Source organism: Pelodiscus sinensis, chromosome 6 (genome assembly GCF_049634645.1).
Source record: "Pelodiscus sinensis isolate JC-2024 chromosome 6, ASM4963464v1, whole genome shotgun sequence".
NCBI classification, from domain to species: domain Eukaryota; kingdom Metazoa; phylum Chordata; order Testudines; family Trionychidae; genus Pelodiscus; species Pelodiscus sinensis.
This window is the reverse complement of record NC_134716.1, coordinates 105,631,553-105,659,059: the sequence shown is the minus strand read 5'-3', so window position 1 is coordinate 105,659,059 and position 27,507 is coordinate 105,631,553. Positions and strand designations below refer to the sequence as shown.

The 27,507-nt window shown below is 37.7% G+C and overlaps 1 protein-coding gene across 8 annotated transcripts in view; it reads left to right on the top strand.

Moving 5' to 3' along the window:
• NIPBL (NIPBL cohesin loading factor) overlaps nt 1-27,507 on the top strand; it is a 312,487-nt gene that overhangs the window by 176,626 nt on the left and 108,354 nt on the right. For 7 of the 8 annotated variants that reach the window (XM_075932528.1, XM_006139460.4, XM_006139457.4 and 4 more), the window contains 2 exons: nt 3,834-4,466; nt 20,357-21,934. In XM_075932528.1, the coding sequence (XP_075788643.1) occupies nt 3,834-4,466; nt 20,357-21,934 (2,211 nt within the window). The remainder of the gene's footprint in view (nt 1-3,833; nt 4,467-20,356; nt 21,935-27,507) is intronic. The other variant, XM_006139462.4, reaches the window with a different exon arrangement.

Below are 27,507 nucleotides of genomic sequence, written 5' to 3'. Positions count from 1 at the left end.
AAAGTTTATTATGCCAGCACTCTTACGTAAACCAAACCTGTCCTCCCTTCTTGAGATCTTCACTTATCCATTGAAGCAGATGATATCTAATTCCTTATATTTCCTTGCTAAGAAAACATTTTTCCTCATAACAATCACATTAGCAAAAATGTCTCCAGAAACCTTTGTTCTTATGGCATGAACCTTATTATATTTTTCCTAAGGGCCAGGTTGTTCATCATGATTCAGAAGTATTCCAAATGTAAACATAGCCTTCCTGGCATGACAGGAGATCATTTTGCTTGAAGCCGCAACATCCAGAAGAGTATGGCATATGCTGCTTGTGAGAAGAGCTATTAAATTGTATCTTAGTAGAACCAGTCAGTTCAGGAAAACCTCCTTTTTATTATTTTATTTTCACCTTAAATGCCTAGTCCTGACAGCTTCTAAATCCTTTATAGCCAGGTGGAATTGCCAAGCCTACACAGTTGAGAATATACCAGTCCTGGAAGGATTTAGAGCCTATTTAGTTTTCTCAGTGGTGGCATCCTGGCTGAAGAGGACATCAGATAGCATAGAGAAAATCTCTACAATTGTCTGCTTGGTCATCTAGATCTTTATAAAACACTGTTGAGTCCTAATGCCATTCCTATTCAAAGGTCCAAGTGATGGTCCCAAAAATAGTTGCACATACTGCTTTTTAGGGAAGGGGCATTCTTGTTAATTTGTCTTCTCCCTCATTAGTAATCTTTCCTTCCAGCTTCCTAGATCCCAAATGTGATAGTGAAGTCAGAATCCACAATGAAAAGAATTAACTGATTTTTTTTTCTGGGAATAATCTTATAACCCATTCCACCTCATCTCAGATCCTTTGACCTCTGGCTACTTTTAAATAGAAAAAGCCTGATTGGGTTTTTCCCCTCCTATAGCTTATGTAGATGTCATGCCCCAGAGCAAAGTAGGCACATAATGCTACCAAATTGGAAAGATACTGTGTTATATTCACTTGACACTAATAGAAATACTTCATGTAAAGTACAAGGCAATGGAGAATCAGGCTTTTAATTTCATTGAATAAAGTGTAATTGTTAGGAGTATGAATTGAATGTTCCAGTACAGCTTTAGAAGTACTCATTTGGGTTGAGAATAGAAATGTCTGGAGAATGTAAGCTCCTTGGACAAGTTTGTGAAGTCTCTGGTATTTGCAAGAAGAGAGATACAATCCTTTATATCCTGGTGTGGGAGAGGGTCATTACCAGAAAGGAGGCCATCAACTAATTTTCTCCTGTATGCTACAGCAAATTAATCTTGTAGATACTGGATTATCTAAACTAGAGATAAAGAGGATCTCAAGTCATATCACAGGAATCTAAGTCAGTGATGGAAGGCAGAAGGAGATGCAGTCTTGGCAGGAGCCAGGATTTTGGCATAGAGCAAGGGTGCAGAAGAGATAGCTAGTGGTCCGCATCAGCCTGCCAAGCCACTGGATCCAGCCTGCGGCCGCCTCACCAACACCCTTGCTATAGAGCAGCTGCTTTAAACAGCAGGATCCTAATTTCTATGCAGTCTGGGGAGGGAGGAGAAAGGAGTCTGGGCAGTTTCCGACCAGTATGAGCTGAGAAATTTTGCTGAAGGCAGGGATAGCAAGTGAAGCCTCCCCACTTTCCCCCTTACCTGTGCTAGAGCAGAGCCACATGGAGCAGCACACAGGGAGGGAGCCTGTCTCAGGTCCCTGCAGCGGTGGATGATTTGAGAGAAGTTGAAGTAGAAATGTGCAAGATTTTGAGGGTCTGAGTGTGAGGAGAAAGGGAATCAAAGATAATTTCATAATTGCAGGCTCGAGTGGGAGGGAGAATATTGTAACTGACAGTCATGATGAGAAAGGGGAAAAAGGATTGGGGAAAATGAATCCAGTTTATGCCATGCTTAGGGTAAAGAGGTTGTAAAACACCTATCAGGATGAATTGGAGACAGAGCAAAACACAAGAACCTGGACAAAGCAAACAAGGACATTTGTAGAAAGAGGTTTGAATGTGAATGTGGACCTTGCCACAGTTATACCTCATTTTGTTATCATTGGATCTGTGTATTGCAGTGTGCTGTCCTTAGAGCTACTGCAGAATAAGGCTTTGTGCTTACTTAGTAGTGTCTCTTGCATTCATTTGAATGCAGTTCAAAGTGTTAACCAATAAATGTTTAAGTTGTTTGAATTGTAGCTATCTTAACTGCTGTCCCTCTCCTCAAGTGCTATCATGGTATCATTAGAAAAGTGTGTAATCTAAAGCTAACAGCCCTATTTTTAAACAAGGCAAGGTATTTTTGCAAGTGGTCCTTTGTGTCCCCTCACTTCTGCATACCATCAGTCCCATGCTGGACCAGTAGAGTTCAAATTGTTGATGGTTGCAAAATTTATCTATTCTCTGTGGAACAGAGAATTAAGAGAGATTGCACAATTTGAAGGGGAAAAGAGAGGTTTTTTAAAATTTGTAATGAATTGGAGAGGTGTGAATGTAGACAATATCCACTTTTTAAAAGTTACTATTTGTAAAATATATGCAAATGAGCTCAGAACTTGGGGTGGATGCATTTTAAATAAAAATATGTAATTTGGAAGAAGGAAAAAGTAGAACAGATGAATAGAGATAATGGTGGAAAATATCCTCAATCACTTATGGGCAGAAGCATTGCCCCTAGGTAAATTGACTCAGAACATCCCTAAAATGGGAAAGTTGCAAAATAAATAGACATAATCAGGGATAAAGAGTAAAGAAATCCATTTTGACTTGGCTTTTGAAATACTCCCTGACTACTTCTTTCCAAGAATATTTTTATGTAGGGAACCTTCTGTCACCTGTGTGTGTGTTAAGATTTCTTTTTATTGCATTTAGAAATGATTAGATGTAGCGACTAATGTCTTTCAATAGTTCACTATTAAGTTATCATCACTGGACCCCCCCAAGAGAATCTTTGGAGCCTTCAATCCTTCCTTTTCCTATAGCCTGAGCTACCCTTTCATTAACCTGAATCTTTAAAAGTTGATGTCCTAGCCTGAAATTATAGGCCACTGGTCTCAAACTCCTGATCCGTGGGCCGGTCCCAGCCATAGTGATTGTTAATCCAGCCAGGACTCCAGAGATGGGGGTGGGAAGAGGGCTGTTTATTACCAGCCTACAACCTCTGCTCCTTCTCACCATCGCCTTTTCCCCTCTTCCCCTATGGCCTCTGAGCACATGGCTTTGGGGATCACCAGGAAAGCCTGGTACTGTGTGGCAGCAGTGGTCATGCCCTCCCACACTCCCCTCAGCGGCAGAAGCCACAGGGGAAGCAGAGTGCACAGGGCATGCGTGCTCGTTCTGCTCCCCTCGCAGCCTCTGCTGTCACAGGGAGTGCAGGCTGTTGGTGGCTGCAACTCGTCTCCCTCTCCCCCGCCCCCTCTGGTGATCCCCAAAGCCACTTGCTCAGGGAGCCATGATGGGAGAGGACAGAGCGATTATGTGATGGGGCAAGGCTTAGACGCCATTAACGAACAGCCCCACCAGGAGTTCTGGTATGGATTGTGCAATCACTCCAGCCAGGACTGGCCTACTGAATGGGAGCTTGACCTGCTATTTTGACCATTTTTTCTAGTCGTACTTTCTTCACTAGATGTGGATCGCTAAAACAAATTTAGCGATATGGGCACCCAGGACATGTTTTAGTGTGCATCTTAGTTATATATTTAGTCTTTGTAAGCACAAATATTTGTAGATATACGTATTATGAATAATTTAGGGTATTATTATATTATATTTGGTGTGTTTTATATAAAATGTGAAACACTGTAACTGCTCAGTTTTTCTGAATTATTGTTCTAGGATCAAGACCTCCTTTAATCGTACAATCTCAGCCTCCACCTTATTCATCACCTAGAGAGGTACCCCCAGACATACTGTTAGATTCTCCAGAAAGAAAGCAAAAGAAACAAAAGAAAATGAAGTTAGGCAAGGAGGAAAAAGACCAGACTGAAAAAGCTGCAATGTATGATATCATTAGTTCTCCTTCCAAGGACTCCACTAAACTTACTTTAAGACTCTCTCGTGTAAGATCTTCGGATATGGACCAGCAAGATGATATGCTCTCTGGTTTGGAAAACAGTAATGTTTCAGAGGGTGATATTCCTTTTAATGTTCAGTACCCAGGACAGACTTCTAAAACACCCATTACTCCACAGGATGTTAACCGCCCACTAAATGCTGCTCAGTGTTTGCCGCAGCACGAACAGACAGCATTCCTTCAAGCACAACAAGTGCCTGTTTTACAACAGAACACTTCAGTTGCTGCAAAACAACCTCAAACTCCTGTGGTACAGACGCAGCAACAGATTTCACAACAAGGAACTATAACGCCATATGATGAAGTAGAATTGGATGCATTGGCTGAAATTGAGCGGATAGAACGTGAATCAGCTATTGAAAGGGAGCGATTTTCAAAAGAAGTCCAAGATAAAGGTAAAAGGATTGTGTATATATGCTGTTGTTTCCCATCATCTCACAGTTCTGTTCTGTTCTGTATAGGTTCTTACACTGCTGTCATCCATATTTGTCCATGATGAACTGTGACCTTTCATAATTGTAATGTATAGTATTACTTTGCTTGCAATCCTTAAAATCTGGAGTGCAAAGTTGTTGGGTTTTTAAATTTGGGTTTATAAGAAAAAGTTAAATTATCCCTAAATTACTCTGATTTTGAGTCATGACATTATATTAGGATATAATGTAACGTTGCTTGTGATGTTACCTCAATTATGGCAATAGAATACGATTACATTGATGGATGGAATCATAATTTCTAATAGAGATTAAATAATGGATCTATTTTAGCTGATGAAAAAGATACTTCCCTTGTGCACTAGACTATTCACTAGATAATATAAATGCGTGGGTTTTTAAAAAATTGTTACAGAACTACTACATGATCTTTGTTTTTGTCACCAGTCATATCTAACATGAAAGGTATATTGGAACAGAAATGTATCTTTTAAAAAAAATCATGGTATGATTGGATAAAAATACATATTTCTATGTTGCCTTAGTTTTTGGTCATCTGAATACCATTGTTTATCTGGACATTACAGATTCCAGAGAACTACTGGATACAGCAGCTACTTATCCAAACCTGTGTTCTCTATGCCATAGAGGCTAGACTAACCTTTGGAATTTTCCTTTTGCCTTTTTTATTTAAATATTTATATCTGAAGTCTGCCCTCCACTGATGCCTTTTTAGGATGAGCCCTTCTTGACTCTGTCATCTTTTATGTTTGGGATCATGCTAAATTTGAAGGCCATTTGCTAAATTGTTAAACAGTGGAATAAAATCTGACATCTAGAAATTGTAAACAAGATACGGGGGATGGTGGGGTAGATGTTATGTGAAAAAGGCATGTTAAATGAGAGTAGGTAAAACTTAGTTTTTGTTTAAAGGCAGCCTGTATACTCTCTAACTTAGAGAAAATCTTTTAAAGCCTGGTGCTAATTTAGCAAACATGTCAGAGAAAAGCCTTGTTGAAATTATTTTATAACACAGTTGCAACTGGACATGTTTGAAGCAACATCTGGACTGGGTTCTGTTTTAGTTGGCACAAAATTTGGGTATTAACAAATGCAGACTTAACCTCCCATCCAGAGAGAGCACACATTTTCCCCTTGTTTAGATTTTGTTAAATACATCAGAACAGGTTTCTAAACTAAATTTTGTTGTGGCCTTTTAATGATTATAACTGGAATTAATAAAACATTTAAAAATCTTTTATTTAGTGATAAATTTGAGTCTTGTCACATTACATTATGCATCATTGCAGATGATCAGCATATGGAGAAAAATATGTGCTCTCTTCAAAGGTATCCCCTCTTAATCTGATTTTAATATACTCTTGATTGAAGAGAATGCTTTTCAGAATGGCTAAGCTGCTACACCTCTTCTACTAATATTTTAACTTCATTTAAAAGTGCTTTCAATTTATTTCCTAACCCTTTGTTTCATCAAGAATTGCCTCTGTGGATCCCAGCTCTTGGGATATTGCCCAAGGCATTTAATGGAGAACCATCTAGAAAAGCAGTGTATTTTGGGGTTGCATCAACAGATTTCTGCAGCACTCAGATATTCAGAACAAGATTGTAAAACAGGATTCATAGACCAAGCCACTATGTTAGTTCTTCATTGTGGGTACTTAATCATCTTAGTGGAGTTGTGTCACTGCATTGTAATTGTTTTGTGTATACTTAGTTTTTAAGATAAGTGTAGATTTGTTCTTCATTAATTTTTCTGGTAACTTTGCTGGCATTGTATGTAAAAACTTGTGTGTTACATCTCCAAGGTAATGAGATATGAGTTCATTTAGTGCAGTTTTTCTGGCTGATTCTTGGTTCTAGTTCTTGCCTCCTGGTTTTGTATGGCTGACAAGAACAAGTGCACAGGCTTTAATTGGTGTCTGTACTCCAAAGTGAAGATGTTCACTACAGACAGATATATCCATTGTTTCCTGTGCTTGAGAGTGGGTCATTCCCCAGAGGCTGCTCTAAGTTCTATGGCTTATCTCTCAGGATAAGTAACATAAACTAAAGTGTATTTGGTGCTTAGTCCTTGAAGAATACAGCTTCTGATCCCAGTCTGCTGATTCTAGAAACATCAAAAGCTTCTTTTATATGATCTTCCCCAGGAACCACTGAAACCTTGTTGTTCTTCCTCAACTATGGGATGCTTTGAGTTTATGAAGTTTATACAGTGCTGTATTTTCTCAGAGATGTACTCTAAGGCTTCTCACAGCTGTGGCCTATACTTTAAGGCCTTTGATACATGTGAACATGTTTTTTCCAGGGGTGTTGAATCATTCTCAAGAAGAGAAGGAACTCTCCTAAGGATTCTTTTCAGAACTAGCATGAATGGTACTCTTTAGAAAGAGAAGCTATGATTCTTAAGATTGGTTTCTTCAAATGAGGCATGGGGGGGGTCTTTGCACTTTGGATATTATGGTGTCCTCCTCACTAAGTGCCTCAATTCCAAATCTCCTATTATTGCCTTGAACTCCCTCAGAAGAAAGCTGCTTTAAGTTGAGTGGAGATCTCAACTCTGATGATGGTACTTGAAGTAGTGTACTAAGGAGATGCCTCCTTCTGTGGGCAGTGCCAAATCTTTCTAGACTAAAGAAGAAAAATGCAGATATCATGGCTCTGATGGCTGATCCAAGAGCTGACATGGTTGACATTAGCTTCATCAAATGAGAGTAGGAAGCAACACCTTGATGCACTGCCCCACATCAAAGAGCTCTTCTTGGATCAATTTCATTATTTTGTCCTTATGGTTGCTTGGACTTCCATTTGCACAGCCTTTTTTGTAGTTTTTCCATCATGCCCAAAAGGCATTAAGGCATTTAAGAATACCAGTAGTTTTTTCATTGTCTGCTTTTGGGAAGACCAAGCCATCATCTCTTCCTCCTCTTTCACTTAGGGAATCATTCTCTAAATTGAACAGTATTGTGAACAATTTTTCCGATGAGGATGTTGACATTTATCTGAAGAAACTGTCTCACTGATGATATAGACTCATATACATTAAAATTTCTTCATCAATCTTTTCTAATACAGGTTGAACCTCTCTAATCTGGCACCCTTGGAACCTGTACTGAATAAGGATGTTAAGTATCCGGTAATTGACTAATTGAATAGTTGATGCATTTTTGCATCAACTATTAGGTTAATCAGTAGGGTACCTCTGTATTTGAAGTGTAGCATCTTTAAAGGTGAAAGCGTCAAAGCCCGGGGTCAGGTAGAGACTTCCCCACTGACCCTGAGCTATGCGTGGCACTGCCACTTTGAAATGCCACAAGGAGCCTGACACCGGGCTCCCCATGGCATTCAAAGCGGTAGTGCTGCATGGAGCAGCTGACCCCAGACTCCGTGCGACGCTGCTGCTTTGTAGTACTTCCCTCTTTCCACTCCCCTTTTGCTGCCTCTCTCTGATAGCGGACAGGATAGCAGATTAGTCGCTCCCCACCCTTGCTGCCTCTATCTGATAGGCATTTGCTTATTGGATAGTCGATTAGTCCTTCACATCCTTAGTACTGAAGAGAATTTGCCAGATCACGGGAGGTTAATATTGTCTAGCAGCATTATCAACACTTCCACTGTTTACTGGGCTCTTAGAAGACACTTGAGGTAAATTAGAGCTAAATAACAGCGCAGGACTCTGAGATCCAGGATTGTGGTTGTAAACAAACTTTATGGGACTCCAGGAAACTTGGCCACACCCATGATAAGTGGACATTCAGCTAACTAAAATCATCCCAGACCATCGGTGTTGCCAGACCAGAGAATGACGGACTAAAGAGGTTCAACCTGTACACACATGTCTTAAGTCATATGTTCTATGAAAAGATGGACATGGTGGCTATTCAGATTGATTCATCTTCTGTTTATTAAGTATCTGTTCAGATGTAGGTAGAAGACATAAATGGCAACATGAGTAATTCCTGAAGGATTTCGTAGGATATACAAATAGATTTCTTCTTTTGGGTAGTAGATAAGACTTGTTTTTCTGCTTCTCATCATCCTTAGGAAAACCAGGAACTTCAGGAATGTACCTATTTCTCATAGCGCCTACTTGAACTCATCAGTTTTAATATTCTTATTTTCTGTACTTCTTGGTGGTTATGTTCTTCCTGACTACTTTTGAATTCTCTCTTGGTAGCACAGTCAGATTTTTCATTCTGAATTTAGTCTGTTTGGAGTAATTGGTAACATTCTTAAGGGTGAGTGTTCTAAGCAAGTCCAGTCTTCCGTGAGGATTACACCTTGAGATGGATGAAAGCATTTGTCCCAGTGACCCTAAGCACTCTGTCAGCAGAAGTTTTAACTCCTGACAGTGCCACCCAAGCTGGACAGCTCAAAGGGTGAGCACCAGATGAAAAGCAGTCCTTTGGCCCTTAATATTGGAAATTAAGCAATAGGTCCACAATCTGTCCTTGTAAAAATTCAGTTATAGAAACACATCAAGGTAGCAATTTTGGTAAACAGCATAACATGATCAACAGAGATGGTGAACACATGTTCATGCCCTAAGTGACATGTAATTATGTAGGAAGAATGCAGATTCAGAAGAAAGTGCAGGAAATTTACATTACAGAACATTTCCAATAAGGAATGTTTTTTGAAGCAGAAGAGATTTTTTGTTGTTGTTAGATAACAATTTGAGCCTTTATCAACACCACTTCCTTAGATTTTTAACTGTCTCTTTTGAAAAAAATCTGGTTTGTCTCTTACCGCTGTTAAGATGTTTTAGTCCAATATTTTTGCATACAATCTTATTGTTCAAAGTTTTAGTCTTCTATCATATTATACTTTTTTAAATGCTCAATAACTGCAATTGAAGAGCCTTTTATACCTTGAGATTTAAACTTAGCATTTACAACATTAATAAAGACATCTTTTAAGCGTGAAGACTACCTTTCTGCAATCTGTACCTCAACAATGAGAATAAACTGGAAGTTTTAATGGGTAACCTTCCTGACAGGGGTTAAAAGTATCAACCCATATTTATTTTTACTTCAAATGGTTAATGTTTTTCCCTAGACTGCATATGCTACTGTGGGAAACATAACATAGTGATAATATGAATAGGGCCTTGAAAGAGGAAGGAATAAACCCATCAAGAAGTCATCTAGTTAATACATAGCGCTTAGTTTAAAAAAATCCAAAAGGGAGTACATTTTGTTTAGAGTTTCAAACTGTATTAGGCTTAGATTCAGATTTGCTATAATATTAGTTGAAGGTCCTGTATTTGTAGGATTGAACACTCATTCTTTTGGATCCTAGGCACGTTCACATCATTTTTATGTAATTTGTTATAGAAATTTGTATGTAGTTGCAGTTATACCTGTACAGAGTCTACATTCATCAGTTTGGGAGAGCACTCATAGATCTGTCACTTAATTCTCAGCTCTTCTCCTGAGACGCTATAGCTAGGGATCTACAGAGGCAATTCTTAAAGGAGAAAAAGATTACCTACCAGTAACTGCCTTTTTTCCAGTACATTGCCTCTGAAGATCCATTCTCCCCACTTCTTTGGTACTCTTTGTGGATTCTTGAAACTTACAGAAGAAACAGCTACGTGATCCCATTTATAAATTTGCTTCGAGTGTTTGGATCTGTAAGGGGGCACTTGCCCGTCCCCTGTGGACACTTCTTTTCTAGATGGTTCCAAGCTGAAAGCAGCAGACACATACATCCCAAGAGTGTGGATATGCAGGAGCAATACACTCAAAACTACAGTTATTGGTAAGTAATCTTTTTGTAACATAATTTTTATGTTAAAAACACAATGAACAATTACAAATGAGAATTAATTACTGATGTTGCCTGGGGCATTGTAATTTAATAGTGCCTATAAATTTGATGACAAAATGTGTAGCTATAGGCAATGTATTACTGGTATGTATAAAATGAAAGGTAGAAGCTTAAGATCTTTCTTTGTTCTACTAAAAAACCAGACATGAGTTTCTTTGATATTTGTATACTTATCCTATATAAAAGTAAGTCTCAAATACAAGGAAGAAGTTGAAATGAGATATTTGAGAATACTTAAAATGGGAGGAGAACAATTTGGAGCAATAGCTATATTAAAAAATGTAGTGTCCCTACAAAACAGAAAATGAGACAAAATAGGATGCTGTTACATATCTTGCATGTGTGAAAGATAAACTTTATGTAGTCTCTTTCCTTTTTATATCACAATACACTACATTAGGTGAAGCGAATGTCATAATGTAGCATTGGTAATGAAAAAAAGTTTCCTAGTGCACTATTTTTAAACGAGTTAGGGAGATGCTTAACACAGATGTGATTTGTAATAACTTAGAAAAAAGAATTTCAGTTTAGTATGTATTAGTGATGATGTACTATAATTGATTAACCGATAAGCAAAAGTTTATTGGTTAATGCTATACACTACATGCATTCCTCACACCCACGGCCAGTACATTTTTAGCATGTTGTCCAGCAGACCGGCTCAGTCCTGGCTTGTGCTGGGTCTGGGACCTACCCCCGCTGTGGCTCTGCATTTAAAGTGTATTAGGAACAAGGCAAGCATGCATCCTGGCTCTGTTGCGGCTTGCAGTGGGTCCAGGAGTTCACATCTCCTTCTGGACGGAGGCTCAAATGTGCCCCTGTATCAGAAGCAACAGCATGGGTAACAGGTTTTTAAACTGGCTCCCCTCATGGAACAGCTTCCGCCTGGCACCCTACGTTGCTGCCTCTGCTGCAGAGGCAGCAGCACGGCGTGGCAGGGAGCTCCTTGAGAGTGGGGCCAGAGCACACTGACTGTCCCCACCCCTACGGACTATAGAATAGTCGAGTATGCAGTAAGAATTCATGAGGTTAATTGACTTATTCAATTAACCAATATTTAACATCCCTAGTATGTATAGATACTTTCAGATGCTTCAGTGAAAGATGTAGTCCATCTATAAAAATTGCTTGTTTCCTTTTTTAAAGAAGTTAAACAGACTGAGCAAACAAACCATGTTAAAACAATTTTGAATGTTCTTTCAAAATAATACAGATCTCTAGTGGCAATGTAGGCTAGACTTTTTCAAGTAGAAGTGTATTGAAGAGTGATTCTAGTTTCGAGGATACATTGAAAAACATCTGCAAAATAGTTTTTCAGGATATAAAATAAAATTGTTTTATTCAGACTGTGGCCTAATAATAGGACTACAACTGTACCTATTGAAAAGATAGAAGATTTGTGACAAAAGTAATTGTCCAATAAATAATTGTCCCTTATTCTTTGTGCAGTCTTATGTAACACCTAAATAAATTTGTTGAAAATTAAGATGAACGTAATATTTTTGTAGTTTGTATTTGGTGGCTGAATCCACTCTGATATTAATTACCATAATATGGCATAGGCTTTTCTCATTATCAGGTTGCATACATATCATTGCATAATTAAATATTTTCTAACCCAAGGTATAAAGGTGTCAGAATAAAAACAGTTATCTCTCATAGGAAAGTTTGGGAAGGAGCATAAAACAATTCGACAAACTTTTAAGAATTTGCCACTTTCACAAGCTGATGGATTTTAAACAAATTTTAAAGATCAGTCTTTCACAAGTTGTAATTGAATAAATTATCTTTATTTTTTCATTAAGGATAATGCCAGTGTGTTACATTTAAAATTAAGAGCCAAATTATCCCTCCTAAATGTTGTTTCATCGTATATTCATCTTTTTCTCAGATTTTCTTACTATTCCAAGTATGTGCATTATCTTTTCAAGTATTTGTGGAGAATTACTCTTTTCCAAACAGTTTTATCAATTCATAAAGTGAGCTTGCTGGAAACCAACATTTTCCTCTTGAAAACCTGTTTCTTTGGAAAGGTTAAAGTAGGGGTGTGCATTAAACTGAGAGTGATTTAGTAGGAAACTTCAGCATCTGAATGGTGCAGTTTTGTAGAGTACTAATGTGAATGATCCCTGATGAAATATTGATCAGATTGACAAAAGCAGTGAGTTACAAGGACTCCAGGAGAAGGAGACTGTTTCGTCTTGTTTTCTCCTGACATCCCTTATTATGGGGATATTCCTCTTTCCTGTGTGACTAGAAGCAGATATGGTCTTTTGACTCCAATTAACAGTCTCACCTCAACATAAGTTTCTAAAATCCTCTGCTTTCAGACTTGAACTTATGGCAGACTGTAAATTCTGTTTGTTGCAGAGACTTTGGAAGCTTATTTGAACAATCTTTTAAACACTAGGGCTTCTTGATGTTCTATGTTAAACTAAATTTGTACACACACACACACACACACACACACACACACACACACACACACACACACACATTCTTAAAAATAAAATATTTAAAGGTTAATTCAGTTCTATATCTTCTAATCCATGCCATCCAAGGATCAGTCCTATGGAATCAATCTCCTTTGAGATGCTGAATAGGAATGGAGGTACTCCAGATATCATGATCCTGAAATCTTTGAATAAATTCAGAAGAAAATCAATATAGAGAAAGGAGATGAAAGGATGATCCAACTAAGGTGACTCCATGACATCTATAAGATATTCTTAAAGAGGATTGGCATAACATATTAATATGGTAGATCCATTGAAGCTACCCACAGTTCTGCTAAAATGAAGGACACTAACAATACCAGTTTCTTGCTCTTAATCTGTACCTTTTCACGGGTATTTACAAAAGACCTGTGTCAGCATGATACTCTTGAAGAACAGAATATTCAAGCCTTGCCATTTTTAGACAATTTCTTCATCTAATCCCTTTGACGGTCTAAAATCACGTAAGAATTCATGGCAACTGTATCATATCTGCAGGAATACTGCTTCCTTTTAAATATGGTAAGGAGCCAGCTTCAAGAACCTTGGAAACTTGACTTACAGTTATCTGGAATACTGCCTTGGACAAAGTGTTCATTTTGAAAGAGAGACCAAAGAAAATTGTTTAAATGACCCAGTGAACACTCTTCAGCCACTATACCAACTTCAGCTCCTGATGTGCTATTTCCTTTGTGGACACCTTTCATTTGGCATTGCTGTCTTGCAAACCTGGAAAACAAGTAGATGAAGATACATATGCTGGCTCCAGTTGTAAAGTCCTTTGGCTATTGGGCATGCTCACAAATATTTGACAGGGATGCAGGGTGTATCTTAGACTGTGGTTACTCTGAGGGTATAGGTTCAAGAATGAGAAAGGAGACTTAATTGACTGGAAAGCTGAGCCATCAAATTAGCCTCCCTTCATTTTCAACATCCTCTCCTGATCAGGTTCTGATCCTCACAGAAAATACCACCATAATGTAGTTTCACAAGATACTACATTTTCTTAACTCCATAAAAAAATGATTTTGATAATGTCTTGAGAACAAAAACTTTCCCTTAGGACACTTTCTATGAAGCAAACATCACGTCATTCTTTTGCTCAGCAGAATGGATGCATGTCCAGGATAATATAGTTGGATCAAGCAGTTCTTAAGACCATCGTAAGCCAGTTCATGGAGCTGTTGCTTCACTTGTTAATATTGTAACTCTACAAAAAAATGAAGCAATGTCTAAAAAGAAAAAAAAAATCTGGAAGTCAAGAAGTTGGTTGCCCTGTATCTCTAAGACGTTTTAATGGCAAAAGTGTGACTATTAATTACATCAGATATGATTATATTGATTATTTGCATCAAGACCAGAAGAAACGTTTTCAAGCTCTCCGTATGATTGCCAAAGTTTGCCTCCAAGGAGCTAATGCAAACTCTGTTCTTGGTAGTTGCGATAGTCATGCATCGAGTTGAGTGGCTGCAATACTCTGGTCTCCCCATGGAAGTTTAAAATACAGCAGAGGACCTTTGTTTTTTAAAAAAGCTAAATCTCTTTCACGATACAACAGATGAATCCCTTCACTCTCTGAAGGACTCTATGGTCACCCTGTGATCTCTTGGCATCCCTACAATGAAGAGAAAATATAGCAATTCACAGACAGACAATGGTCTTGCTCAGTCAAGTGTCAGCCCATCCCCCAAAGACGAGTGGAACCACATAGGAAGAGCTCCAGTTTCCACAAAAAGAAGATAAGATCTGTGTTATTTCTGTCAGTGACTTTTCCAAAGCAGCCATTTTAATTCTTTGGTTTGAGTTCATGACTCTCCCAAAATGTGGATCCTATGCAGCATCTAAGAGTATGAAGAGATGCCAGATTTCCACCTAAGGACTACTGAAGTGGGCTTCAGGATGCATTTTAGAATATTACAGATCTTTCTGGAGTGCATCCTCCCACCCCCCAGGATGATTACCCATTCTGTTAGGCACAGTCCATATCTACAGCCAGACTTAAGGACATAGTCATTTCAGACAGTTGTCTATACATGTTTCCCCAGCACTATGCTATCATGCATGTTTTCAGGACAGATAGAAAATTTTGTGAGACTGGTTGCTGGTGAGTACTTAATATTTCTTTTCAGAATGCCCTTCCATAGTTTATGGATGATTTTTTAGGTACTTGGAGTAGAGCACCCATCAGGACAGTAACTTGGTGGAGGATGTTACTTTGTAGAGTGACTGTGTTTCTTTGAGTTATTTTGTGTCTGTGGGTGTTCTGTTATCTGCCATGCTTCCCCTCTGCATATAGAATCTATGGGTACGTCTAGACTACATGCCTCTGTCGTCAGAGGCATGTAGATTAGGCTACCAGGCATAGGAAAATGAAGCGGCAATTTAAATAATCGCCGCTTCATTTAAATTTACATGGCTCAGCGCGGTAGTCTGGACGGGTGTCGACATCAAAGGCATATGTCGACCACCCAGATTATGCTGAAGTAAAATACAGATTAGATTATGGCATCACTATTATCATCTATGGCCATGATGTTCCAAGAAAAGGGTATCTTTTATGTAATATAAAATAAAAAAAATAAAGCTAAGTGGCAACTGGCAACTCTAGATTTCTTATACTGTGGTTTTCTGTACTATATATATGGGTGTTGGATTATACACCTAGTTAACTAATTAAACAAACCATAAGGTTTAGCTAAGCTAATTTTTTTTCTAGTAGCATCCAAAATAGCAAACAGCTTGGGAATTTATTTGTTAAATCACTTTTCTGACAAGCATAGAAAGAATCTTGAAGAATGATGCATTCCAAAGTGAATTATTTAAGTTACTAACTAGGGATGTAAATGAATAGTCTACTATCTGATTAGCATAAACTTATTGGATAGTCGACTAGTGATTCAACAAGTTGCTTCCCTCTTCCCTCCCCCTGTGCTTCCTCTCTCTGATAGAGGTGGAGTGGGGGGAACAGGAGTGCTGTGGGGAGCTGGCTTAAAATCCAGTTCCCCCCAGCATCGTCTCTGCAGGAGGTAGAGGCACAGCAGAAAATGGAGAGAGCGGGGACTGAAGCAGTCTCGATTCGTGCTGGTTCTGCTGCAATTCTGCTTTTGGAATGTACAAGAGACTCTACTTTTGAAATGTACAAGAGCAGAAGCCCATAGGGAGCATGGGGCCAGCAGGGGACTCCCACACTGGCCCCGTGCTCCTTTTGCAGTGTACAAGAGCCCCACTGGGACTCCTGTATATTTCAAAGGTTGAAGCACCACAGGGGTCCCATGCTACCTGCGGGATGGGCTTTTCCAACAGTTCAAAGGCAGAGGTGTCCTTATTGACTGATTGAATAGTCGATGGAAATCCCATTGACTATTCGATTAGTTAATTAATCTAAATTTAACATTTTTATTACTAACCAGCTGATCCATATTGTTCTTCAGACATATCCACATTGTTTTCTCCCAAAAAGTAGTTTTTCTTATGATGTTTTATTCTTGTGACTAGGCCCTGCATCATCTTCTTGCATTGTTTACACTTGACATGTTTTCCTTTTTTACCCAGGGAAATAATTTTTTCAAAATATTCACAGATAAGACTTCTGTTGCCAGAAGTCATGCCTTGTGTGTGTGGCAAAAGAGAGAAAGGGTATAGGAAGCTGTGTGTGCTGAATAATGTCTTCCCTTTTTCTTTACAGTCCACTCCAGTGTTCCTTTCTATGTTGCCTCCATCCTTTCCTATTTATAGTCTCTCTGTCTTTAAGACAATGTCTTAACTAGCTCCTCTGCAGTGCTTGGTCCAGGTCTACCACATCAGCACAGAACAAAAATCAGTCCTATCCAGCCTGTGTCTTTACATGTTACTTTAGTTTGCTGAGAAACTGAAAGTCCAGAACTTTGAAGAAGCAAGAGCTGGTAGGTAGGCTACATAGACTAGAGCCATTCATTCATTTTTTATGAGACCGTAAGTGAAGGTATAGCATGTTTGTTATGAGATTTAATTGTAACTGTTATTTTTAAATGATAAACTTTTTTTTAATAAAATACTAAAAATCTGATTTTTATTTATTTTTTATTTTTTTATTATAATTGATTTTTATCCACCCTGGCATGAGTGTGTCAGAGGACATAAACCTCATCATTCCCATTCTCTAATCCCATCTCAAAGCCAGGATTCAGGGTGACCAGCTGTAGCCATCAGATACAATCTACATGGGTTATTCCTGTGTTTTTAGGGCACCTATGACATCTTGAAATTGTGCAGAAAAGCCAGCAATGCTGTATCCCAGCAATACACTCACTTTTTCTCTGCTTTTTTATCTATGAGCAAGAAGACCGTGTTCACATAAATCCAATTTTAGAATTCCTGATTTAGTAAAATCAGGAGATCCACACTAGCTTGCAAATCCTCCCATTTGTTTAAGTCAATCCAGGATATGTATCTAGAGATGATAGGACAAATACGCATACAGAGTAATCCAGCCAGGTTTCATCCATAATTTTAAATAACTGATTGTCTTTAAAAATTTACTAAATACCTATTTACTAGAGGACTAAATCAATTAGCTGAAGGCAGATATGGAAGAGAAAGAAGCATCAATATGTTCTAATGGCAACACCTTAATCCTTGTTACAACCTCTCAGTAGCACTGAAGTGGCAATCCATAGAGTGTATAAATAAGGATTGCAGACAGGCTACACATACCATATAAAAACTCCATCAACCTCTACAAGAAGACATCTGTCATAAATGACTCTTTCAACACCAGTTCCCATTCCTGTTTGACAGCTCCCACAACTTTTTTCTGACTAATCTGTCCTAATTTTCAATGAGCGAATACATATCCTTTTCTCTCCCCATTCCCCTAATATTTCTGCACCTAATTCAAATGCAGGTTGGTTAGTTAATGTGTTTAAAAATTGGGAAATATTTTTTGCCAACATCCTAGATCAGCCATATCTGGATAAGACTAATAAGGTTAAGTTAAGATCTCTCCTCTTCCTTAAGAAACTTGTGTTGTTGGGATTTAATTTCAGGTCATTCTACATTAGTGAAAGATCCAATACCTAGAAAAAGAATTGCCAGTTCCTTTCCATGCAAAAAGTGCTTGACTGTTGTCTTTGTTTGTTTGAGTCCAGTTTAGACTAAACCTTCCCAAATACATTGATATAGTGACCTAGTTGAAGTGTAGACCCCTTTCTCTGAAAATTCTTTTCTGGTTTGTAGGGGCTTAAAACTTCTTCAGCCTACTGTTATAATGCCTTTTGTGTCACGAAAAGTTATTCTGGTCCTGACAAAACTGAAGGAAAAGATTTTTTTCAATCACTTAGCTTATTAAGATTTTTTTAATTCATTTTCATTGCATCAAGAACTTTATCTTGTCGAGTGAATGACCTTCATGCCCCTGTTACTTCTCTGGATGGTATCAAAGCATCTTAATGACTCCATCATCTTCCCCACATTAGTCTCATGCTTTGATGCCCATCTTGAGGAGGCTGTTCTCTGTATACCGGATGTGAAAATATTTTTGCAGTTCTTACTTGGAGCAGTCTAAAGCATTTAAAAAAACCAAACCATTATTTTTTTTAAAACTAATTTTCTGGCTAATGGTTTTAATGAAAAGGCCATACCCAAGTGGATGTTCATTTCATATGCTATTGCCTGTTCGGCCTGAATTAAAAGTCTGAGTCGGGGGTCGGTTGATCAGAGGAAAGATGACTACAAATGTCTGCTTGGATCCAGAGTGTTCATAGACAATTATGTGTTCATAGACAAAACCAATTATGTGATCTTCTCATCATACACTTACAAAGTATTATTTCTTGTCTTCAGCTGTTGTTAGGGAATCCTATTCCAAACACTTTGCTCAAGAACAAAATTTTAAAATAAAGTTCTCCCACTACTAAAATTTTGTTTACTTTTTCAATGTTCCTTATGTGCACTTAGCCAAGTTTTTGTGTAGAGTTTTATTCCTGTTTGCTGTTTCCTTCTGCAGTTGTAAATGTTGCATGTTATGCTGTATTTTTAAGTCATTAGAGTCCTCGTTCTACAGAAGTGAACATAGAGATATGGGGAAAAAAATCTGCTGTTCACATTTATTGCTATTGACCATGTTGCTCTTATTAATTGAAGGGAAGGTTCTTTTTACTCTCCAAGGTGAGAATCTTGCAGAGTTTGTAATTTTCCCTCTGTGAATGTAACATCAGCAGACCTGGTTGTAGGGGGACAGGATCAAAACTGGGAGCTGTGCAGCTTAGTGCATGAGCGTGTACTGCATAAGCTCAAAGCCACATGGCTGTTAGCTGAAGCTGTAAAGCACACTTCTTAATATATCTCCAGGTGGTCTCAATGCCATTAGATTGTACAGAACACCACATCCAGGAGATTTGTAAGTTACATGAAGATTATCAATTTATGGTTTTAGCTCTTCTCTCTGCTTATGCTCAGAGTTTGAAGGTTACTCTTTTTAACCTTTTTTCCTCTTATTATCTTGTTTGTTTTTTTTCTTCTGACACAGAGATGAAACTGAAAGAACTGAGAATCCAGGAAAGAATTGGGTATATTAAACCTTTAAAAAAATCAACAAAAAGAAAGAAGACCCAACATTTCAGTTCTTGTTTTGCCAAATACAAAATATTTGTGTGAACTGAAAGTATGGGCTGTAGTGCAGTTAAGTGTTTAGCTTCAGAGACCCATCAAGAAAATGTTCATTTAGAATAACTTGTTGGAAAGCCTGATAGTAATGAAGTAGGATTAATGATTGATAAACATGCTTTAATATTTTTATATAGACTACCTATAATGTCACTCTGACTAAGTGTTGTTTGTTTTAAATCCAGAATTATCTGGATTCTACTCTGTATTGATTGTTTTTGTGAACTGTAAATTGACATTTTAATTGTCCAATCAAGGCATTGAAATTAGATGAGTGAGGGAAGTTTTCAGGTTCAGATGAGTGAGGGAAGTTTTCAGGTTCGGAGAGTCATAATACTGTCCCTTTGTGTACATGAATTGTAGTGTGGTCATCTATTTTGCCACTGTACTTCTCCAGAGCTGGTAGTATAATGTTGTTTTTATTCTCACTATTCAGTATTTGTCCCTTAAGATGTTTGCACACAAACAAAACACGACAGTGAACAAGACAGAGAAAATCCATGCCTTGTTCACTACAAAACACTGCTTTCTTTACCACCCTATTTATACACTGAATCAAACTGAGTCCTGCAGTAAAAAAGGTATTACACACTGCTTAAAAGACAGTTGTGATTGTGGAGAAACACCCTAATTTTTACATTTCCTCATTTATGAATTCTGCATGTTATAACTTTCATGTTCTTTTAACACTTAATTATAGTCTTTGAATATACTGAAAATGTATAGTATATGGACAAACACTTAATCTCGAAGGGTAGGTTAGTTGCCTGTGATTGAGTGGGGGGACTGTTTTTACAGGGTTTTTTGGGTCTTTTGCTTAGAAGTTTACCTTTCATGTGTATTTTTTTTCCTTTCAATCTGCAGATAAGCCTTTGAAAAAGCGAAAGCAAGATTCTTATCCACTGGAGGCTGGGGGTGCTACCGGAGGAAATAAACCAGCTTCTCAGGAGACAGGTTCTGCAGGAAATGGGTCACGGCCAGCATTGATGGTTAGTATTGATCTTCATCAAGCAGGACGAGTGGACTCTCAGGCCACTGTAACTCAGGATCCAGACACCATCAAAAAGCCTGAAGAAACAAAACAGTGTAATGATGGATCTATATTTATTCCCCAAGAAGACCCTATTGGAGTTCTTAAACTTAAACCTGAAAACCATCCTGACAGTCTTAGGAAAAAGTCAGATTCTGAAGGTCAAAAAACAGATATTCAACAAAACGAGAGCAAACAGACAGAAGTGCAACAAAATGAAAGCAAATGGATAGAAAGTAAACACAACGAGAGCAAACAGATAGAAGCTAAGCATGAAAATAAGCAAGACAGCAGACCAATGGATGTGAAACAAAATGAGAGCAAACCAGTGGACACAAAACAAAACGAGAGTAGACATATGGAACTGAAACAAAATGAGGGCAAACAAAATAATGGCAAACAGGAAATAAAACAAAGGCCCGAAACGCCAAGACAGAAGAATGAAGGCAGCAGGCCTGAAACACCAAAACAGAAGAATGAAGGCAGCAGGCCTGAAACACCAAAACAGAAGAATGAAGGCAGGCCTGAAATGCCAAAACATAGGCATGACAATAGAAGAGATTCTAGTAAACCATCCTCAGAGAAGAAATCTGATATATCTAAACATAAACAGGAAATTAAATCTGACTCCTCCAGAGTAAAATCTGAAAGCAGATCAGATCCAACAAAACAAAGACCAGATGGACGTTCAATTCCCGAGACTCCAAGGCGTGACCATGATAACCTTAAACAAAAATCTGAAGACAGGGGCGAATCAGAGAGATATAAAGGCGATCCATCCAAGATCAGAAGACCTGAATATTTGAGATCCTCAAGCAAAAATGAGCATGATTCTAAACATGGGATTAAATCTGATAATTCAAAAACTGAGAAACTAGAAAGAAAACATAGACATGAGTCTGGTGAGTCAAGAGAAAGGCTGTCTTCTGGGGAACAGAAATCAAGACCAGACAGTCCTCGTATTAAACAAGAAAATAAAGGAGATTCTAGTAAATCAAGACTTGATAAACCTGGCTTTAAATCACCAAACAGCAAGGATGAACGAAGGACAGATGGTAGTAAGAGTAAAGTGGATTGTAATAAACCACACACTGACAATAAGGCTGAGTTTCCCAGTTATTTGTTGGGGGGAAGATCTGGTGCATTGAAACATTTTGTCATTCCAAAAATAAAGCGTGATAAAGATGGCAATGTCACTCAGGAGCCAAGGAAAACTGAAGTTAAGGGTGAACAAAAAGACAAAGTAGAGAAGATTGGGCTAGTAGAAGATCTAAATAAAGGAGCTAAGCCTGTAGTTGTTTTGCAGAAGCTTTCTTTGGATGATGTACAAAAATTTATTAAGGACAGAGAAGATAAATCAAGGAGCTCTTGTTTTAAACCCAACAAGAACAAGTCATCCAAATCAAATAAAGGTAAGATTCTCTTAACTTCAATTTGTATTACAGGTAGCAAATTCCCTCTCTGAGTTTTTTAATATAGCCATTGATAGAAATGGAATAAATATTTTTTTAAATTTGAGCTAACTGAATTGACCCTAATTAATTATTTCTCCGTTTGATAACATGAGTGGTTTCCATCTCAGTTATGCAATGGTTTGTGAATATTAGAAATCTTCCATTGGTGGGACTACACGGATTTATTTACTCCAGGTTCAAATATCTACTGTAGAGACACTTAAATTGTTTTAAATCATGCATAGATATGGTATAAGTGTGATTTAAATTTATTTAAGTGTCTCTACATTAAGGATTTGCACTCGGGTAAATAAATCCATTTAGTTAAGTTAGTGCGAAACAAAATATGTATAATCTAGCTCTAAGACTTTACTGTTATTGGAACCTATAGCTTCCTAAAAAATGAATGAAATGATATGATTTAGTAGTGACACCTAGTTGTATTGGGTAAATTCATCTATCCTATCTACACTATAAAGGAGTGTTGCAGGGATCTACGGGGTTATCCCCCAAAATGCTTAAAATAGCATTAGCCTTGAGCCTTTAGTTCAGTTCAGAGATATCATTGTCTGTCTGATCTTATCTATACTGAAAGACTGAAGATAATTTAATTTATACATAATCTGGTCTGTTGACATAGTTGAATTCATAGTATAGACAGAATCTTAATTTTCTGTATCTTGTATGTCATTCAGTGTTTTAGGTGGGTGATTTTTGTATTAATTCAGTACTTTCTTTAGTTTATCAATTTTTTATTGGTGCTAATCTAGATGATAAACTTTATAACTCCACATTGCGAAAGTTACCTTACCCATCAAGCTAAAAATTGGGTTTTTATGTGTTTAGATGTTAAATTAATGTGAAACTTGTAAGAGAGTCATAATGTGTCAATATCTATAAAGCTGTCAGGCCAGAAAATAAAGGATAAATCAGTTGTGTGGCAGAAGAGGCTTTGAAATGAATATGTTAATACATGTGAGTCCATAGCTCAGGGACTGGCAATTAAAAACAAACTGAGGCCCTTAAGGGTTAGTCCCTGGTGAAATCCTGCTGCTGTACCTCCTTGGGTATTGAGAAATTGCAGCTCTCATTGGCTGCAGATAGCCATTTTTAGCCACTGGGAGCAGCGGGAAGTGGTGCGGATCGGGACACCACTTTCCGCCGTTCCCATTGGCCGCTAACAAGAGCTACAATCACCTGATACCTACGGAGGTGTAGGTAAATATAGAGGTGGGGGCATGCGAAAGACTAACCCTGTGGACTGGATCCCACCTGCAGGCCAGGATTTGCCCACCCTGTTATACCTACTTAAATAGCTAACATAATATCTAGTTGTTCACAGATTTAATATTTAGACATTTTCTTATTAATCTCCTTTAAATCAATAAAATGAAGCAATGGTCTTTGTGTGTGTGTATGTGTGTACATAAGTATGGAGAGGTATGTGATAAACTATAAAACCATGTCATAAATTTATCATGCATCTTTCACTGCTACACCTAATCTCTGCTTACACATTATTTAGCTCTCCAAACCCGTGAGCAGCTCAAACACCCATTATATTTTTTAAAATGTCAATCTACCAGAGAAATATTTTCTCATTCCCCAAATAGGAAAGTCTCTTCTGCCTTCCCACACAACTATTGTTTTTGAGGTTTAGGGCTGCCAAGATTCAGTCTTGCAACAATAACTTCTTTCTAGGAATGAAAAATCGCATTTTTATGTCTCATATATTAAGAGCCTACAAGACTAGAAATGGGAGCTTTATACCATTGCCAAAGGAATATTCTAAGCTTTCTAATTGTATCTAGCACTACCTTTTGAAGGGCCTAAGATAATGGACTTGAAATCGTAATTTTGTCATGTGAAAAAAAAGTATGTTAATTTTTAGAGTTTCTTGCTCCCTCTGTGCCTTATGCAGTTTCCTTAAAATGATTTTTTTGTAATGTGTGGAATGGTAAGGGCCAAAGGTTGTAATGGCACTTTTTAGTGGCTATTAAATTACTTATTTAGAGAGTATTGGTTTTGCCACATATGAGCAATTTATTCATCTCTAACTCTTCCTGACAAAATGTAAACTACCCCTTTTTGTATTGGACATATAGAATCACATGCAATATATTGTCAATTAGATGTGCTTCAAAAGTGAAAGTTTTTTTTCTGTTAGTGGGCAAAGATGAATATCCCTAAACTAGCATTTGTAAGTTCTTTGTTTTGTTTCTAGAATCATATTCTTACAGTAATAGAAACGAGCTCTGAAGAAACTGTGCTTAATGTAACTAGATTATTTTATAAACTTTTCTGACGTGACCATCCACGTATTTTAGAAACTAAATTTTTTCTAATTTTGCATGCATGTTCTCTGTTGACATTTAAAAATCTTCTAGACAGTCTGTATTTGTGATTTATAATGCTGAATAATTAGATGTAATTCAATATTTGAAAACTCTCAGAACTAGAGCTTAAAAATCTCAATTGGTAGTTATAGGCTGAAGGATTCTGCCTAACCAGTGTGAAAAACACTTGGGCCATCTCCCCCAGACCGTGCTTCCCCCAATTTAAAATAATGTATTGTTTTGAATTTGTGTACAATATCGAGTTGTGAAATTATCAGAAATTCTAACACTCTTGCGTTTGTTCATTCCTTATTTTGCTTATATGCCTTTTTTTTCTTCTGTCATATAATAAGGTTGCATTTAGTCTTTTCCAGTGTTGTCTTCAGTGTCCATTTTCCTTTCTCCCACTAATTTTCATCCATCTCCTCTTACTTTTCCTACATCGCATTCTGTACATCCTAGGGATGTGAAGGACTGGTCGACTATCCGATAAGCAAATGATTATCAGATAGTCGACAGGATAGTTGACTAGTCGCTTCCCCCCACCCTTGCTGCCATCCTCAGATAGAGGCAGCAAGCCGGGGGAGGAGAAAAGAGGAATACTTCAAAGCGGCAATGCTGCATGGAGCCCAAGGTCAGCTGCTCCGTGCGGTGCTGCCACTTTGAATGTCGTGAGGAGCCTGATGTCAGCTCTTCACAGCATATCAAAGTGGTACATGGAGGCCAGGATCAGCTGGGGACTCCCCAGCTGACTCTGGGCTCCATGTGGTGCTGATGCTTTGAAATGCTGCTGTGGCGTTTCAAAGTGGCAGCACCGCATGGAGCCCGGGATCAGCAGAGGAGTCCCTGGCTGACCCCAGGCTTTGGCACTTTCACCTTTGAATTGTAGCAACAGCCCAAAGGTGAAAACACCCTATCAACTAATTGAATGCATTGACTATTGCAAAAATGCATCGACTATTTGATTAGTCAATTACCTGATACTTAACATCCTTAGTACCTCCTTCCTTATATATTCCTTATTGTTTCTTCCACTCCTACCTTTCAAGAAACTTCTCATAGGACTTGTATATGCATACAGGTAGCTCTGGTTTTATTTTAATTTTTAAACAGATTTATTTAAACTCCTGGAAAATCCTATATAGATACTCATTTTGTTTGGTTCATTTTGATTTAGCTTAAAATTGTTTCTAATCCGCTTAATATAAACTAAAATAAACTGAGTTTCAACTGAAATAAGTGTCCAAACAACTTTTAGTAGCAATTCAATTAAGTCAGTTTTAAAACTACCCCTTTAAATTGGTGCAATTTTGCATCTAGACCAGTGTTTCCTAATTTTAATTAGCCATAGAATCCTTTTAAACTCAAAAGAATTTTGCAGACCCCTAATAACAGTCTAATATATGGACATCAGCGCTGAGTAGTATCCCCATTCTCTGGCTAAGCTGGCACTAGATACTTATCAGCAATACTTATCATGGCAAACACAAATGAAAATTGTTTTCAATACAATTTATAAATGCTTAAATATTCATTATTTTTTTTAAATCATAAAATGTTATCGTAATGGAATTTTCTCGCGAATCCCTTATTTTCACTTCGCGGAATCCTGGGGTTCTGCAGAACACCATTTGGGAAACACTGATCTAGACAAATACTCAGTAGCATGCAGATTTTTGTGAAAAAAATTTACTCCATTAATCTTTTTCTCCACTTCACAGCCATCTTGTTGTACATGAGCCTATGAAATTTTATCATGCACCTAATAAAGGAATAAGTCTGTTAGCAAAAGACTTGAAAAATATGGGCATTTCTGGGAAAGAGGAGGCACTTAGGGTTCTTCAAAAAGATATTATTCTGAACCTTGATTTGGATCTCTGTTTTTCATATAGACCTCTAGCTAATAGACCATTAATATATTTGGATCATCCCTCTGACTATTTGAAAGAAGGAGGTATATTTTGTCTGGTTTGTTCAGACTGAACTTTTTTCTAAAAGATATGCTCCAGCTCAGCCAGAAGTTATGGGGTTGATGTATGAATCACTCAATGAAATTCTTTGACCTGTGGTGTTCAGGTTTTAATACATTAGTATAACATTCCTGTTCTTATCTTAAAATCTATAAGTCCCACATCCTCCCATTTCTACTCCAAAGTATCTTACTGCAAATGTGTGTGGGGATTGGCGTACATAGCTTTTTTGTCATCTGTCTGGCAGAATAAGTGGGTTGGTTGTATATGAAGTCTTTTTTTCTAGCCAGACTCCAATTCTTAGTTTTCCTCAGTGCCTTCCTGTGCTTCTGTGCACAGCTGTGCTAGTCTGCTGCAGCATGAAGTTGAGCCCTTTCAGTTTCTTGGCAATCACAGAATTTTAAAAAGGAGAAGTTTTATCTCTAAAGCACGTTGTGAAAATAAAGTCCAGTCAGAAGAAATGGAACTATCTGTGCAGATTTAAGAAGATATTGGTTAATTGGTTTACACTCAGTTCATGTTTAGAAGATGGTCTTTGCAACCATAACAAAAATAAATTTAATTATTTTTAATAGGGACGTAAGTTTTGGAGAAGCTGATGCTGGCTGAGAAAAGCCTTCTCTCCATAAGACAAATGAGATTTTTTTAAGCTTTATGTAGAATGTCTTTTTTGAGTCTTGTGGTATCATACACGAGCTTGTCTAAAAATATTCAGTGGTATCAGCAAAGAATCTTTGACACAGTCTAATGCACAGGACCATTTATCATATGTAGACAAATCATTTTCAAACTAATCAGTATGGATATTTGTACTCAATGCTGTCAAATTATGGCTAGATCTACCAAGGGGATTTTAACTGCTCCCCAGAAGCTTCTGTTAACAAACTGCACTGTGTGCAGCTGTTCTGTGACTCTCTAAAAATACCATCATCTTACTGAAAGTTGTTCTTTAAGGGTATTCTTCTTAAAGAATCAACTAAATTTTTCTTCCACTAACACTGTAAAGCCAATGTTATACTTGCATGCTTCTGTCATCATCAAAAATTGTTTTGAAGCTGCAAATAGTTACATCTGTTCAAACCTATTGATAAAAAATGAACTATCTTGGTATCAGTGAGAGGCATACTAGATTTTCAGAATATTTATTTCTGGAGGTGATGCATGAGAATCCAGCTTGCTATTTGGATCCCATATTGAGTTTTTAGGGCTTGTTGTAATCTAAGCA